The sequence below is a fragment of the Acinonyx jubatus genome, chromosome E2, assembly GCF_027475565.1.
Source record: "Acinonyx jubatus isolate Ajub_Pintada_27869175 chromosome E2, VMU_Ajub_asm_v1.0, whole genome shotgun sequence".
NCBI classification, from domain to species: domain Eukaryota; kingdom Metazoa; phylum Chordata; class Mammalia; order Carnivora; family Felidae; genus Acinonyx; species Acinonyx jubatus.
In genome coordinates, this window is record NC_069396.1 from 42524346 (window position 1) to 42540853 (window position 16508).

The 16508-nt window shown below is 38.0% G+C and overlaps 1 protein-coding gene across 3 annotated transcripts in view; it reads left to right on the top strand.

The window, feature by feature from the left end:
* UBA2 (ubiquitin like modifier activating enzyme 2) overlaps nt 1-16508 on the top strand; it is a 39995-nt gene that overhangs the window by 12446 nt on the left and 11041 nt on the right. For 2 of the 3 annotated variants that reach the window (XM_027044946.2, XM_027044945.2), the window contains exons 7-13: nt 2091-2158; nt 2757-2878; nt 6383-6482; nt 7728-7894; nt 10193-10286; nt 10374-10486; nt 14901-15056. In XM_027044946.2, the coding sequence (XP_026900747.1) occupies nt 2091-2158; nt 2757-2878; nt 6383-6482; nt 7728-7894; nt 10193-10286; nt 10374-10486; nt 14901-15056 (820 nt within the window). The remainder of the gene's footprint in view (nt 1-2090; nt 2159-2756; nt 2879-6382; nt 6483-7727; nt 7895-10192; nt 10287-10373; nt 10487-14900; nt 15057-16508) is intronic. The other variant, XM_027044947.2, reaches the window with a different exon arrangement.

The following is a 16508-nucleotide window of genomic DNA, read 5'->3' on the forward strand; positions in this document are numbered from 1 at the left end:
ATTAAGAATTGGGAAAAGAAGAAACAAAACTGTTGTTTACATACGGTATAGTTTACATACTGTATAGTGAAAAGCTCCAAAGAATCTATAGACAAATTATTAGAAATAATGACAGTTTAGCAACATGGCCAACTAAAAGATGGCATGTTTATATGCAGTATCGTGCAGTTAGAAAATATAAAAGTAGATAACTCACTATAAAAGCATATAATTAAATATTAAAGATAATTAAATGTAAAGCATCAGAAAACATGAAATACCTGAGAATAAATCTTAAGATTTGTACGACCCAGTGTGGAAGATTAGTGAGTACTGGCACATAAAAGGAAGTATAAAATAAAAGGAGAGAATGTGTCCTTGATCTCCAAGTTGATCTATAGATTCAAATGCAATTCCAGTTAAAATCTCATCAGAGTTTTTATTAGAATTCATTCAGCTGATTGTAAAATTTATGTCAAGAGTAAGGCCTAAACAAACATTCCTGAAATAAGTTGAGGTGACTTGTTCTAATAGATGTCAAGGTTTAATAAAAACTAAAAGGAAGTTACAGTGTGTTGCTGGTGCAGAGATAGAAAAATAGACCATTGGGACAATGCAGAATTCATGACCAAGGTTGCATAGGAGATCCCAGATGAAAGAAGGGATTAAGTAAAAGGACAATTCATTATCAATGTGGAAAATATTATATTCCCTATTTCAAATAATATATGAAAATTAAGTCCAGATGGATAAGGTATTTAGATGTGAAAGGAAAAACTAAATCTTTCTAATATAGGGGGAAATCTTTATCCTTAGAGTTCAGGAACGATTTCTTAAGACACAAAAAGTGCCAACCACAAAAGAAAACATTGATTCATTCAAATTCATCAAATGTCTTATGAAAAGACATTACATATGAGAAAATATTTGCAACATAAAATCAACTAAAAATTATGTATAATATATTCCTGTAATGAGTAAGAAAAAGACAACCTGACAAGATAATATGAACGGGAACTTTTCGAGGGAAACCCAAATAGGAAATAAGCAAATGAAGATATGTTCACCTTTATGACTAACTTGGAGAATTAAGAATAAAATCACAATAAGATACCATTTTACACTAAGTAGTTTGGCAAAACATTAGAGAAGCAAATTGATAGGAACTCTTACATGCCATTGTGGGGATGGAAATTGGTACAGTGACTTTGAGAACAAGTGGACATTTTCTTGTAAAGTGTATCAGGAACTTTGAGATGACTGCTTTTTTTTTTTTTTTAATTATTTAAAGGATTCCTTTAAAAAGATACCTTTCTTATGTCAAGTACTTGAGGAAAGGTTGGAACATTATATTCCTGTAAATGTTATTAAATAGTTTATAGGGTAACTGAATTAACAAAAAATTTCTGCTAATGTATTACTGTTTCTTAAGGACTGTTAGTAGTAAAGATATATACTACCATGAAAAAAATGTCTCCTTGCTTATTCCTGCTGATTCCTAGATCACCCAGCACGTGGCAGGTGTGTAACAGTGTTTTTTGCATAGCTAACTGCACGTGTACTTGACAAATATTATTCTGGCCTTAGAGTGTTATCCAAATTGGAATGTAAAAGCTGCTCACCTGGATCTCTCTGTTTGTTTATTTAATTTTGAGAGGGAGAGAGAGAGCACGAGTCGGGGAGGGGCAGAGAGAGAGAGAGAGGGAGACAGAATCCCAAGCAGGCTCCACACTGTCAGCGCAGAGCCTGATGCAGGGCTTGAACACATGAACTGTGAGATCATGACCTGAGCCAAAATCAGGGGTTGGACAGTTAGCCACCCAGCCACCTAGGTGCCCCTGCTCATCTGTCTCTTGCTCAATGATTTTAACGTAGGAATTTGCAGTGCCAAGATGATAGGAATGCATATAGGTCTACTAAAATTTAGCCTTCCTTATGTTATGGTTGAAATGAGGGTGCAAGCTATCTAAACAGGTTGCTTTAATGCTTTTAAGTTTATGGAGTATAAAGATTTGGAATATTCTAAATTAGTTGTTTTGGGGGAAGTAAGCAAAGTAAAGATTTGTTCATAATATTTTATTGTACATAAATATTTCCTGCTCTTTTTGTAGCCAGTTGTTTGGGGAAGAAGATGCTGATCAAGAAGTATCCCCTGACAGAGCTGACCCTGAAGCTTCCTGTAAGTAGGTTGGGATATGTTCTCTTATTTAGTGAGCACTACCTTTCTTTTACTAGCTTAATATTGATAGCATAAGAGGAGAAAAAAATAATTGCTGTTATGTGTTAGATAGTATATTATGTGTTTAAGAGACAAAGGAAGAGAGAATCCCACACAGGCACCCCTCCTGTCAACGCAGAGCCCGACACAGGGATGGAACCCACCGACTGAGAGATCATGACCTGAGCTGAAATCAAGAGCCAGATGCTTAACTGAGTCACTTAGGCACCCCATATTATTTCATCTTTGAAAGACTGTTTTAAAAAGTGAGTAGTCCTGTTTTACTAGTGAAGACAAGGTGCAGAGAAATTTCATGAAGGTAGTAAATAGAGCTGAGAGTTGTTTTCAATCTGATTACAAGTCCATACTTTGAACTCTTCTATATGTGGCCTTCAAAAACTGAGGTAGGAAAAGATGCTGATGAGCATATTGTCCTTTCTCTTTGAACTTAGATTGCGTCATGTGCAAGTGACTTCCGTGAATGGCTTTTTTCCCCAAAGGTAGATGAGAGCTTAGTTTTACATTTATAGCTGAAAATGAAATAGTGTTTGTTTTGTAGGGGAACCAATGGAAGCTGAAGCCAGAGCCAGAGCATCTAATGAAGATGGTGACATTAAACGTATTTCCACTAAGGAATGGGCTAAATCAACAGGATATGATCCAGTTAAACTTTTTACCAAGGTTCGATTTGCTTTCTTTATAATTATGGATAGACTTATTCTGTTTTAAAATAGTACATGAAATTGAAATATGCTTTTTATGCCTAATGACGTCTTAATAAGTTGATTGGTGTCATCAGGATAATCAGGTTTTACATTTTTAGCTCTCATGTTAAATCAGTATCTCCATAGGAATTAAAATTGGTGGCTCACTTATACACTCTTGGTCGTCTTTCCTTCCCTCACTTTCACTGAACTTTTTAGTTTTCCTTATAACTGACCTTTGATTCCTGCTGTTTCTTGTCTTATATCCTTTTCCTGCTCAAATCTCTTGGGAATTTGATTGACATGTACTGAATTGCTCTTGAATTCCTAATCCTTGTTCTTGGCTGAATCCCTCTTCATTAGTATATATTATTTGCCTGCTGAATATTTCTGGAGAAATCTAGAAGACTTTTAATTGGCCGTATCTAATTGTAGCCCAGGTAGGTCTTCATGTCTGTGTTTTTAAAAGTCTTTTCACTTCTTTTGTCTTCACTCCCCAGCAAGTTTATCATAATAGATACTTGAAGATTTCTCAGCTTTTCTTAAAAGTGCCTGATATATGCTTAACATCCACACTGAGCAGATGACCTTAAGGATATATTAACAGGTTTGAAACCATTGGACAAAATGTACCTGTTAAGAGAATGTCCCACTTCATGCAAATTCTTTTCCCCTCTGCTGTTTGAGAGGTATCTCTTGGAGTAAAGGTTAATTCTTCTACTTTTCCTTCTCCTTGTGCCTTAGTCTTACAATTTTTCTTTATCACTGTATTTTGCTGATTTAATTACAGTATGTTTTGGTGTGGATCTGCTTTTGTTGATTTTGGTGGGAGTTCTGTGTCCTCCCTGGATCTGAATATGTTTCCTTTCCTAGATTAGGGAACTGTTGTTTCTTCAGATACATTTTTTGCTCCCTTTTTCTCTCCTCTTCTTCTGGGACTCGTAGGATAGAATGTTAATTATGTTTCATGGAGTCACCCAGTACCCTAAGTCTATTTTCATTTTGTATAGTTCTTTTTTCTAAAAGACAGTGACCTGTCTTTTAGGTCACTGATTTGTTCCTCTGCTTCTTCCATCCTGCTGTTCATTCCACCAAATGTGTTTCTCATTTTCTGTGAGATCACGATCTGAGCTGAAACCAAGAGTCGGACACTTAACTGACTGAGTCACCCAGGTGCTCCTGGTTGACTCTTAAACCTGTTTCATTTATTTCCTCATTACAGCCTTTTCTTTGGAAAATGGATTTTGATTTTGATTGTGCTTAAAATGTACTTTATTATAGATGGTGACAATATTTTCCAAACTGGTGTCTGTATACCTATTTCCCTTCCAGTTTGAGCAACAGTTGAATGCCAACATAATCTGAAGTATATCTCCAGTCTGTTTAGTAGGTAACTAAGCATCTGCTGTGTGCCAGTCACCACTCTGACAGAAGATATAGTGGTGAACAAGAGAGAAAATAGGGCGCCAACTCTTTCTAGGTAATTCATAGTTCAAAGGGAAAGTTAAACATATAGCAAGTAATATATTCAGAATGTTGTGATAGTAAGTTCAGATGGATTGGAACCCTTTGATACTAAGTAGACTTAACGTACATATTATTTAACGTTGTTAGACCTAGTATGCAGGTTCAAAAGAGGCTTTCCAGAGGAAGTGATATTTCAACCCAAGACTTTAAAGAATGGGGCGGGGGGATAAGAATGCTATGTATACAAAGAAAGCCTCAGGTTGAAAAACTGAAACAGTGCCCATTAAAGGGGAAAGTGGGAAGAGGGCTGGAAACATAGGCTGAGGCTAGATCAGGCAGGACTTCCTAGGTCATGACAAGGATGTTATACCAAGGCAATGGGAATCCATTAAAAGGTAGTCTATAGGATTACTATGAGAATACAGTGGGTATGCTGTGCCCTCTAGGTCCTGATAATTCCTATTGTAGTCTATATGGGAAGGTGCCTTCTGGGATTGTGCAATGCTAGATCTGAAGTACAGCCCATCTGTATTCCCAGTGTAGCGTGGAGGAAAAGTAGATTGAATAGGACTTAGGATGTTTAAGGTGAGGAACAGTGAAGAATCAGGAATGATAACTGGGTTCCTACTGAACAGGGTGCCATTCTCTGAGATAGGTAAGGTGGGAAGCAGGTGTGTTGTGTAGGGGTTAGAGGAAAGGAGAAGGTGATAGAATCAATTTTGAGATTCCTATGGAATATTCGAGAAAGGACAGGTGATTCTAAAGGCAAGCAGAGAGGTTTAGACTGGGATTCATAGGCCTATAGAAAGAGAAAAGAGCATGAAGATGGTTTAGTACAGAACTCTGAGGGCTTCCCAGTATTTAATAATTGGATAAAGGGCATGGATAGAGCTTGTTCCTGGAAAACCACACTAATTCTCCATTGCCTGGGAGGCTTTCCAGCCAAGTGCTTAAGGTCCTCTACAAAATGTCTCTAACCACATTTGTTACCCAAATAATAATGTGCTTCTCATTTCCTTATGTGTGCACCCATTTCAGATGTTACCATCTCCTTGAACTCTTTATTGATTGTTCTAGAACAAAGTTCCTGCTAGTACTCAAAGCTATGTGATTTTTGCTCTAAATTGTATTCTATTGTATATTTGGCTGCTTTTCTAAAGGTTTAAGGATGTTTAATAAATATTGATAGAATTGAACATATTTTGATAGAACTAGTTCTGAATATTTTTATTAAGCCAATTTTAAATTAATAGCTGACACAATAAGTGTATTGACTAAATCAGCTGACAATAGGAAATGCAACTGAGGAAAAAGTAAAAATACTAAAATCATCTGAAATTCTACAGGATAGTGCCATTCATGTTGATATCTCTCAGTAATGTTTATTACGTTTTTTTTGAAAAAGTAATTGTTTTGTTTTTGAGCTTCCGGGGCGGGTTGAAATAGTAATTGTTTTATTTTTTAACTTTGAGGGTGGGAGCAGACCACGTTTCCAAGATGTTACATATAGGTGGTTAAGAGCTGGTTTTGAGTACTTTACTTTTAAAATGTTTAGGCTTTATTGCTGTATACCCATGAACTTGGAGGTATTACTAACTGGTATCTCTAGGCTCAATGATTTTATTCAATTCTTGTGGAGCTGGTGCATGTTTATTTAGCTCCTTGATTGGTGTGATTTTGCTTCTGATTGATCTTTGGGGCTTTAGGTGTGCCTAGGGGAGGTGACAGGTGCAGTGAGCAGTGTTCAGAGTTCCCTTTCTCTGTTTTCCTCAGAATTTCTGCTTTCACTATTTCAAAAGCGAGGTTCTGTGCAAAAATTTCTTTCTATACAAGGTTTAAGTTTTGTGGGTTTTTTTATCTTTTGGAAATTGTTGATCTGTTAGTATAGAGCATGACCTTAAATCAGAATATTCTATGGTGTAATATTTGTAATCAACAATGATATTGCTATATTTTATCAGCATAGGGGCTGTAGGATTTATGAGATTTTATTTTATTTTGTTTTATTTTTAAGCTTTTTAAAGATGATATCCGGTATCTGTTGACAATGGACAAACTGTGGCGGAAAAGGAAACCTCCAGTTCCGTTGGACTGGGCTGAAGTACAAAGTCAAGGTAAAGACTTTTATGAGGCGCCTATCTGGCTCAGTCGGAAGAGCATGTGGCTCTTGACCTCTCAGGACTGTGAGTGTAAGCCCCATGTTAGGTGGAGAGATTAAATAAATAAACTTAAAAAAGAAATACATTTTAGTCTCTGGGATACCGAAATTGGTAATTCTCTTACCTGAAATCTTTAAATACCTTGAATTTCATTGTAAGAAATTCTAACAGTTTAGAAACATATGATGAAGGGAGATCACTGGAAATCTTATCACCTAGGGAAATAGCCATTATTAACATTTAGGGAATGTCTTTGTAGTTCAGCCCTGTGCACAGAAACAAAGAGGACTTTTGTACATACTTTACGTAAGTTGAATCGTACTATTCATATATTCGTACTTGCTCTTTCCAGTCAGTATTATTTAACTAGTGCCCCTTGGTTAACCTTTGTTTTGTATTTTCCCCGAAAGAAAGTGTTGTGCTAAGTATACATGCGCATACATCTTTGTACCTTTGTGTATCTCTTAAAGATTTAGTGTATTTGTAATTTACAAAAAAAATTTTTTTAATGTTTATTTATTTTTGAGACAGAGAAACAGAGCATGAACAGGGGAGGGGCAGAGAGGGAGGGAGACACAGAATCTGAAGCAGGCTCCAGGCTCTGAGCTGTCAGCACAGAGCCCGACGCAGGGCTCGAACTTACAGACTGTGAGATCATGACCTGAGCCGAAGTCGAAAGCTTAACCGATTGAGCCACCCAGGCACCCCTAATGCATTTGTAATTTTAAATGTGAAAAAAAACTATTGTAGTAGTGGCTACTTCCTTATTCTACCGCCTCTTCTACACATTGTATCTTGTCTTACCTGAATTATATTATACAGCAGTGGTCAGCACACAAACTTAGAGAGTCCCAGGAGATTTGGCTTGTCAGTTTTAAGCAGTTCTCCACAGTAACGAATATTTGACTTTACAGACTAAATTCAGATATGGTTCTGATAGCTTCCACTTACTGAGTGCTGTGTCCTAGACATATCTTTGAATTCCCCAATAACCCAATGAAGTTCTGAGACCATCTTGCAGCTTTCCCATTTCGGTATTAGCACTTTGTTTTTTGAACAAATCTTTGTAGCATCCTGATAATTATTTTAATGGAATTTGTTTCATATTGATTTTCTCATTGGTCAGGCATTAATTAAATTGTTAAATAAAACAAACACATGATGTTTAATAGTGAAATTTCTAATATTTTTTTCCCTTAGGAGAAGAAACCAATGCATCAGATCAACAAAATGAACCCCAGTTAGGTCTGAAAGACCAGCAGGTTCTAGATGTAAAGAGCTATGCACGTCTGTTTTCAAAGAGCATTGAGACTTTGAGAGTTAATTTAGCAGAAAAGGGGGATGGAGCTGAGCTCATATGGGACAAGGTTAGTTTTGAAAATACGTGGCAATTCTGTATCACGTGCTTATTTTAGTTCTTGAACTGTAACCAGAAACTAGTAAATTTTTGGATATCATTTATCGTACCAGAATTTGAGAACATAATACTGATATTGATTGGATGTTTTCATCTCTAATTACTACACTGAACTATGAATTTTCTGTACGTGAATTCAAGTACTATCATAAAACTTGATTCTGATAATGGGTTTGTGGTTTATAATTATGTTGACTGGAGAAATAATGTGAATTGACTGGAGTAAAATGTTTCACCGGTTTAAAAAAGTTTCTTTTGTAAATGCAGATATGTTAATAGAAGTTATAAAATTCTTTTGGAGACAATAGCTCATGGGCCTAATTTAACCTTGAAAGTAATAAAATAGCCTTTCTGTTGAAATAGTTAAAGGTCTGAGACCTCTAAATACAGATTCTTACAAGTTAAAATAATATTTAATAGCAGTTTGTGGTTAGATGTCATATTTTGAAATTTGATGAATTTATTTTAATTGTTAATCAGTGTTTTCTATGTCTACCAGTGATTTATCTGTGATAATGGTAATACGTTTCTATGATGGTAGAGATTTGCCCTGAGTTGTAAAGTAAGGGGAAAAGTTTGGTCAGTTTTACTAAGCTGATAATTCTGTGCAAAGTTTGAAACTTTGGTTGAATTAGACATGTAAACTGAAGCTAGTAAGTTTATGTTTTTGGGATTCTTGAAAACATTCTTTTGGGTTTATGTCATATAAAGATTAACTACTAAACATATATTTGCATTATTACTGTTAGAGTGATTTGGGTAGTTTTCATCTGTACACAGGGCTAGATAATGAAACCATGAAACTGGTAGTTGTTACCCTCTGATTAAAATCTACATCTAATGGGTATGATGAACCAATTGCCTAGGGAAGTAGCTGTACACTGTGTTGGGTACTGTTAAATATTCACACTTAATCCTCATCACAACCTTCTGAAATATTTCTATAATATTCCCTAATAGTTAAGGAATTTCATTTGCCTGAGGTTAGCCAGCCAGCCAGTGAGTATGTAGAGAACTTACATCCTCTCAGTGCTTTGTCTCAGTGCTTTCTCTTCTCCACTTTAGTGCTTTTGAATTATAGGCTAGGGTAGTATGTTCTCAGTGAAGCAGAAAACTTTGCTGAAATCTTAAGAGACCAAGGTACAATCTCAGAAAGAAGATAAACTGTCAAAGGGAAACTTTTGTTGTATTGCCATATGTGAAAAGAAACAGCAAATACAGGAGACTGGTATTTTATGAAGGGAATTTGGAGAGGGAAAACCAAAAGGTGTAGTCCAGATGTTTGAGTTTTTAGTGAAATTGTTTTCTATAAAAAACCTTTATCTCTTTGCCTGGAGTCTGTATTGTCAGACAACTTCCATTACTGACTGATGCACCTGGGAAAGTGTTGCCATCGTCAGTGAGTGGAATTGGTGTTCTGCTCTATACACTTAGTCTCCACTTCACTCGTTTAAGTGGGACTGAGTTCCTAGAGGCCTGGTGGGTCTTGGCTTTTCTTTTCTTTTCTTTTCTTTTCTTTTCTTTTCTTTTCTTTTCTTTTCTTTTCTTTTCTTTTCTTTTCTTTTCTTTCTTTTCTTTCTTTCTTTCTTTCTTTCTTTCTTTCTTTCTTTCACATTTATTTATTTTTGAGAGAGAGAGAGAGCATGGGTGGAGGAGGGGCAGAGAGACAGGGAGACTCAGAATCCAAAGCAGGCTCCAGGCTCTGAGCTGTCAGCACAGAGCCCCATGCAGGGCTCGAACTCACGAACTGTGAGGTAATGACCTGAGCTGAAGTTGGACGCTTAACCGACTGAGCCACCCAGGCGCCCTTTGGCATTCTTTTCTTTTTAAATGTTTATTTTATTGAGAGAGAAAGAGAGCCAGTGAGCAGTCGTAGGGACAAAGAATCCCAAGCAGGCTCTGCACTAATTGTGAGCCTACTATTGATGATCCCGTGAACTGGGAGATCATGACCTGAGCCAAAATCAAGACTTGGACTCTTAGCCCACTGAGCTACCCAGGCTTCCCTTGGCAGTCTTGTCAGGCTACATCCCTGGATCCAAGGAGTTGATAATGAGACCCTGCCCCCAATTCATCCATTCTCCATGCTACTATAAGGCTTTATGGGACTGGCCTCTCCTGTAAGGCCATCTCTTGTTCTAGTTGACGATGGTTGTTACACACATGTGAGAGTACTATTTTAAAGGTGATACTAACTAAATTAGTAAATCTGTGGGAAGGCTTGTTAAATTGTTTCAATTATTGGCAGGATGATCCATCTGCAATGGATTTTGTCACCTCTGCTGCAAACCTCAGGATGCATATTTTCAGTATGAATATGAAGAGCAGATTTGATATAAAATGTAAGTTGTTTTGTAGTTCAATTGTATCACTTAAAATTCTAAGTTATTCTTTTCTAACAGTTAAACATACTCATCTTTGTTTTTCAGCAATGGCAGGGAACATTATTCCTGCTATCGCTACTACTAATGCAGTGATTGCTGGGTTAATAGTGTTGGAAGGATTGAAGATTTTATCAGGAAAAATAGACCAGTGTAGAACAGTGAGTATTTCTTTTTCTTTCTTTCTTCCTTCCTTGCTTCCTTCCTTGCTTCCTTCCTTTCCTTCCTTTCTTTCTCTCTTTCTTTGTATCTTTCACAAATAATCTCTGCATCCAATGTGGGGCTTGACCTCCCAACTCCGAGATCCAAAGTCTCATGCTCTACCAACTTAGCCAGCCAGGCACCCCTGTCCACCCTCTTTTTTTTTTTTTTTTTTTTTTTAATATTTATTTATTTTTGAAACAGAGACGGCATGAACAGGGGAGGAGCAGAGAGAGAGGGGGACACACAGAATCTGAAGCAGGCTCCAGGCTCCGAGCTGTCAGCACAGAGCCCGACGCGGGGCTCGAACTCACAGACCATGAGATCGTGACCTGAGCCAAAGTCGGACGCTTAACTGACTGAGCCACCCAGGCGCCCCAAGTCCACCCTCTTTTTAATAGTAGTCTATATTTTAGGGGAAAAAAAGTAACTCTAAAAAGCACATTAAACAGAGCACCTAAAAAATTAAAACAATAAAATTGATTAAAGCAGTGGAAAAAACATTGTTCCAGTAGTAACCTTATGAGCTCATTTTTAAGCTTCCTGGAAGTTACAGTAAAAAGGAAAATATAGTTGCTTCTCTTATTTTATAAGCTAGTTTGCTTCTAACAGTTTCCAGAGTTTTACTGAATTCTTAGACTCATTGTATGGTTCCTTATAAAGTTTTTTCAATTTTAAGAGTTCTGTATGGTTTTTCAATTTTGTTTTGTCATTTTCTAGTTCTCTCCTTCATTCATGTTTTTGTTTTCTTCATGTTTTTCAATCTCCTTTTCTGTTTTAAACCTATTTTATGTTCTTTGATAATGTCTAAAGTTTTTATGGATGTATGTACTGTCCTTTCTGCTAGATATCATAGTGTTTTTTTGGCCTGTGTGGTATATGATTTGTGGGGTTTTTTTTGTTTTTTTTTTTAATCAACTTAGTGTTAGTTAAAACTGTCTGACAATTCTTAAGGACTTATTGAAGGTGTACTTCAAAGAGGATTTGTGTTTGTTTATATCTGGGTGCCTGGCATCCTACCAATCCAGTACTACTTTTAAATTTTCGGCTTTAGTTTTTCAGCTCCTCTAATCCAAGTTGCAAGTCTGCATGAGCCCTGTCCTACTGTAATGAAACATGAAGGAAGATATTTCCCTGCTCCCCCAAGCACCGAGGTCACAATCATCTGTCTTGCTGTTTTTGTGGGAAAGATATTTTCCTCCTCTTCTTCACTTGCCTCCTCTTCCAGGTCCTTGCTTTATGGGAGTTTCTGTTAGAGAGTTCTACATGCACGAGGGATGGACTAGATTTATCTTTTAATTTTTTCTTTTTTTTAAAGTTTATTTATTTTTGCAGAGAGAGACACAAAGCATGAGTGGGGGAGGGGCAGGGAGAGAGGGAGACACAGAATCTGAAACAGGCTCTAGGCTCTGAGCTGTCAGCACAGAACCCGACGCGGGGCTCAAACTCAAGGACAGCAAGATCATGACCTGAGCCGAAGTCGGACACTCAACCGACTGAGCTACCCAGGCGCTCCTAGATTTATCTTTTAAAACCAAAGCCACTTGGACATTCTCTTTGGATTCCTGCTTTCACTTTGAGTTTGCCTGAAGATGATTTGCATTCTTAACAGCTTAGCAATTTAAAAAACTTCCTGAAAATACTTCTAGCGCATATATTTGCTCATTTATGTTCTCCTTTTTACTATAATGTTGACATGAAAAGACCAATTTATTTTTAGGAATTTTGAAATACATATATGCATATATATTTTTTAATGTTTATTTTGGGGGAGAGAGAGTGCAAGCAGGGGACGGGCAGAAAGAGAGGGAAAGAGAGAATCTCAGACTCCGTGCTGTTCGTGTGGAGCCAGATGTGGGGCTCGAACTCACAGACTGCGAGATCATGAACTTAGCCGAAATCAAGTTGGATGTCCCAGTTTTTAGGAATTTCTAAAAAACTACCTACTCTGCAGTGGTACTCATACTTTTCAGTGCTATTATTGATTTACTCTTAAAATATTTTTTATTGTTTCCATGTAGTTTTGGGGTGAATGGGTGTAGAATCATTGCCAGTCTGCTACCTTGATTTGGTTTAATTCTTTTTGTTAACTGTCAAAATTTTAATTTCTAAGAACTAGATTTTTTTTTTTTTTTTACATTTTATTTATTTTTGAGAGACCGAGCATAAGTGGGGGAGGGGCAGAGAGAGAGAGGGAGACACAGAGTCTGAAGCAGGCTCCAGGCTTCCAGCTGTCAGCACAGAGTCCGACAGAGGGCTCAAACCCACAAACTGTGAGATCATGACCTGAGCCAGAGTCAGATGCATAACCGACTGAGCCACCCAGGCGCCCCTAAGAACTTCATTTTTGATTTCTACCTTCTAGCAGCCTGAGTTTGTCCTGTGGCTACAGTATGCATCCCTTTGAGCTCACAAACAATATTAATTGTTGAATTTATTTAAAATATCTACTCGTTCGTATAACATCCTTCTCATTTCTTTTTACTCAGCTTTTTCCCTCTTGGGTTAATGATGTTTATGTCTGGATTTTTTGGCTCACATTTATAAGTGAATTTTAAGGTGAATTAATAGTATTAGCCTGGGCATCAACAGGGTTAGCAGTTGCTTCCGTTACTGTCGATTTCCCTTCATACAGTTATCTTCCTAGTGAAGCTTAGATCAAACAAATCTGTTTTCCCCATTGAACCCTGCCTCTGACCTTGCCAATACAATGACTAACTTCTAGCAATACTGTTGCTACAGGAGCCCTCCTCCCAGCACTTGATTGCCTCTCACAGGATTTGGTTTTTCTTCTTTTTTTTAAAAAGTAATCTCTACACCCATCATGGGGCTTGAACTCACAACCCCAAGATCAAGAGTCACGTGCTTGCTTTTTTTTTTTAATTTTTTTTTTTTTAACATTTATTATTGAGAGATAAGAGGGCATGAGCATGGGAGGGGCAGAGGGGGAGACATAGAATCCGAAGCAGGCTCCAGGCTCTGAGCTGTCAGCACAGCCCAACATGGGGCTCGAACTCAAACCATGAGATCATGACCTGAGCCAAAGTTGGACACTTAACTGACTGAGCCACCCAGGCACCCCATGAGTCGCATATTCTTCCAACTGAGCCAGCTGGGCACCCCAGGATTTACTTTAAGCTTGGGGAATCTGAGGTTCCACTTTAAAATTCGTCTTAGCAGGTGGCCACACTTAACATGGTCATCACAAAGTGGGAAATTTGTGTATTTACTTCTAGTGTTCTTTTGACCTTTGTTTGTATTGATCTTGCTAGTGTTTGCTGAACTTTGTAGTAAAGTAATAATGACGTTAAGTTTGGGACCTTTTTTTGTTTTTTTAAGATAGAGAAAGAGAGCGTGCTTGTGTGCATGAGCAGGGGAAGGGGAGAGAGCATCTCAAGTAGGCTCCACACTGTCAGCACAGAGCCCAAGCAGAACTGGATTCCAGGAACCAGGAGATCATGAGCTGAGGTCAAGAGTCAGATGTTTAACCAACTGAGACACCTAGGCGTCCCTTAGTTGGGACCTTTTTAAATTTCAGTGCAAGTTTTTTATCCATTGCAATTTTTAAATTTTTCATTGGCTTTTATTTTTTGTTTGTATGCTTGGGAAATCGTAAATAGGTGCTAACATTGCCTGAAGTACATCACTTTTTCTCTTCTTTATATAAACGTTAATGTTGTAGTCGTCAAAGACAACTTGAAAAGAAAAACAGCACATTGGTTCCATGCATCTGTGAAAGTGTTACCATTATTCGGAGAAATTAGCATATTGGTATTTATTATTGGGAGGTTGGCTTAAAATTGATAAGAATAACCACTAGGAAGATACCCCAAAATTGATTTAATGATATCAGAGATGAATACAGCTAGGCCCTTAATTCGCTGTTAGTTTGCAGAATAGTTTATAGAGTCTTCAAGATTTCTTTTCAGTAAACACAGCCTTTCACATGATCACTAACTGTTAAAGAAAGTTGAAAGAAAATCAGTCTCTTAAAAAGGCCATGATTTTCTTTATGTTTTCTGCCATCTAGAAGGGAAGATTTAAGTCATTTTTAAAGTTTATTTGAGAGAGCATGCGGAGCGGGTTGGGGGGGGAGGGGGAGGGAGAGAGAGAGAGAGGGAGAATGAGAATGAATGAATCAGTCCCAAGCAGACTCTCCTGTCAGTGCAGAGCTCAATGCGGAGCTCGAACTCAGAAACCATGAGATCGTGACCTGAGCCGAGATCAAGAGTCAGATGCTTAAGGGAGCCACCCAAGTGCCCCTATTTAAGTCATTTTTTATTGACCGTGCAGTAAAGAAGACCGTAGGCTTCAAATTATATGGTATATAAAAGCATAAGATTTCTGGTTTCTGCCTGTATTTTTTCTCCAAAGATTTTTTTGAACAAACAACCAAACCCAAGAAAGAAGCTTCTTGTGCCTTGTGCACTGGATCCTCCTAACCCTAACTGTTATGTATGTGCCAGCAAGCCAGAGGTGACTGTTCGGCTGAATGTACACAAAGTGACTGTTCTCACATTACAGGATAAGGTAAGTCTATAGGCTAGTAATCTTCCACAAGGTTCGTTTTCCTTTTCCTAAAAAAAAAGAAAACGTAGGCTCCCTTTTGCGGTATAGTTTAACATGATAACAAACTAAACCACATAATTACTGTGAAAGGCTCTGACTGCTAAAGTGCATTGCTCTGATATTCTAGGTTGCTTTACTGTCTGGGTTCCTACTACGTTTTTGGTCTGTGGTTCCAGAATATGTGCCTCACATCCCAGAAAGGAATAGATGAATTTGGATGGAATATGCACCACAGGTTGTACAGAGGTGACACAGTTTCTTGGCAAGCAAGAGACACTGTTAGCAGATAGTGTGTGAATTGTGTTTTCTGACAGACGGTATCCTTAAATGGTCTAGTAAGGGTCCTGATTTTGGTGTGTTAAGTTGGCGTCTTAGGAAATGCAGCATTTGTGCATCTGGATATACCAGTGGCGCTGTGGAGTGAGGGAAATGGAAGTTTAGTGTGTGGTCTGGTCCTTAGGTTCTTCCCAAATTGGTTAGGTTAGTTTCTCTGTGTTTGGGAAGATTTCCAAAATGGCCTGAATGGATGCTACTTCCTACTTTGGGGATCACTTCAGATTGCTTTCTGATAACGTTCATCATCATGTTTCATATTTACCCAACATAGGGGGCATAGACCTTTGCGGCCCAGGCTGCTTGAGAGGGAATAGCCTTTCTCCCAGAATTGATTACATAGGGCAGATTGATTTGAGCTTACGTTTTGATGGAGAAGCAGCAGGATTTGGTATACTGGCCAGCAGAGGCTGATTGCCCCACCCGGTTCCTTAGGAAATAGTTGTAGTTGGTATGTACTCATTCTTGAGCTTAAAGGCAAGTCTACTATTTTTAGGGTAATATGACCTTTAGAGAATTCCCCTGTTATTTTTTTAAAATGTTTGTTTATTTCTTTTGAGAGAGCATGAGCGAGTTGGGGAGGGAGAGAGAGAATTCCAAGCAGACTCCACACTGTCAGTGAACAGTGAGATCATGACCTGACCTGAAATCAGGAGTTGGACATTAACTGAGCCACCCAGGCGCCCTTCCCCTGTCATTTCTAAAAGCAGCTAGTATTTCACAGATTGTTATCACTCTTTATCCATCTTGAAATTTTTTTTTTTTTAAATTTTTTTTTGTGTTTGTTTATTTTTGAGAGAGAGAGAGAGAGAGACAGCATGAGTGGCGGAGGGGCAGAGAGAGAGGGAGACACAGAATCCAAAGCAGGCTCCAGACTCTGAGCTGTCAGCACAGAGCCCCACGCAGGGCTCAAACCCACAAACTGCGAGGTCATGACCTGAGCTGAAGTTGGACGATTAACCGACTGAGCCACCCAGGCGCCCCTATCCATCTTGAAATTTAAAGAGAGATGGCACTTGGGAAGAGGAAGACTAATCCAAGAATCTGTCTTATAAATTTTCCATCTATAGAACATCTTCC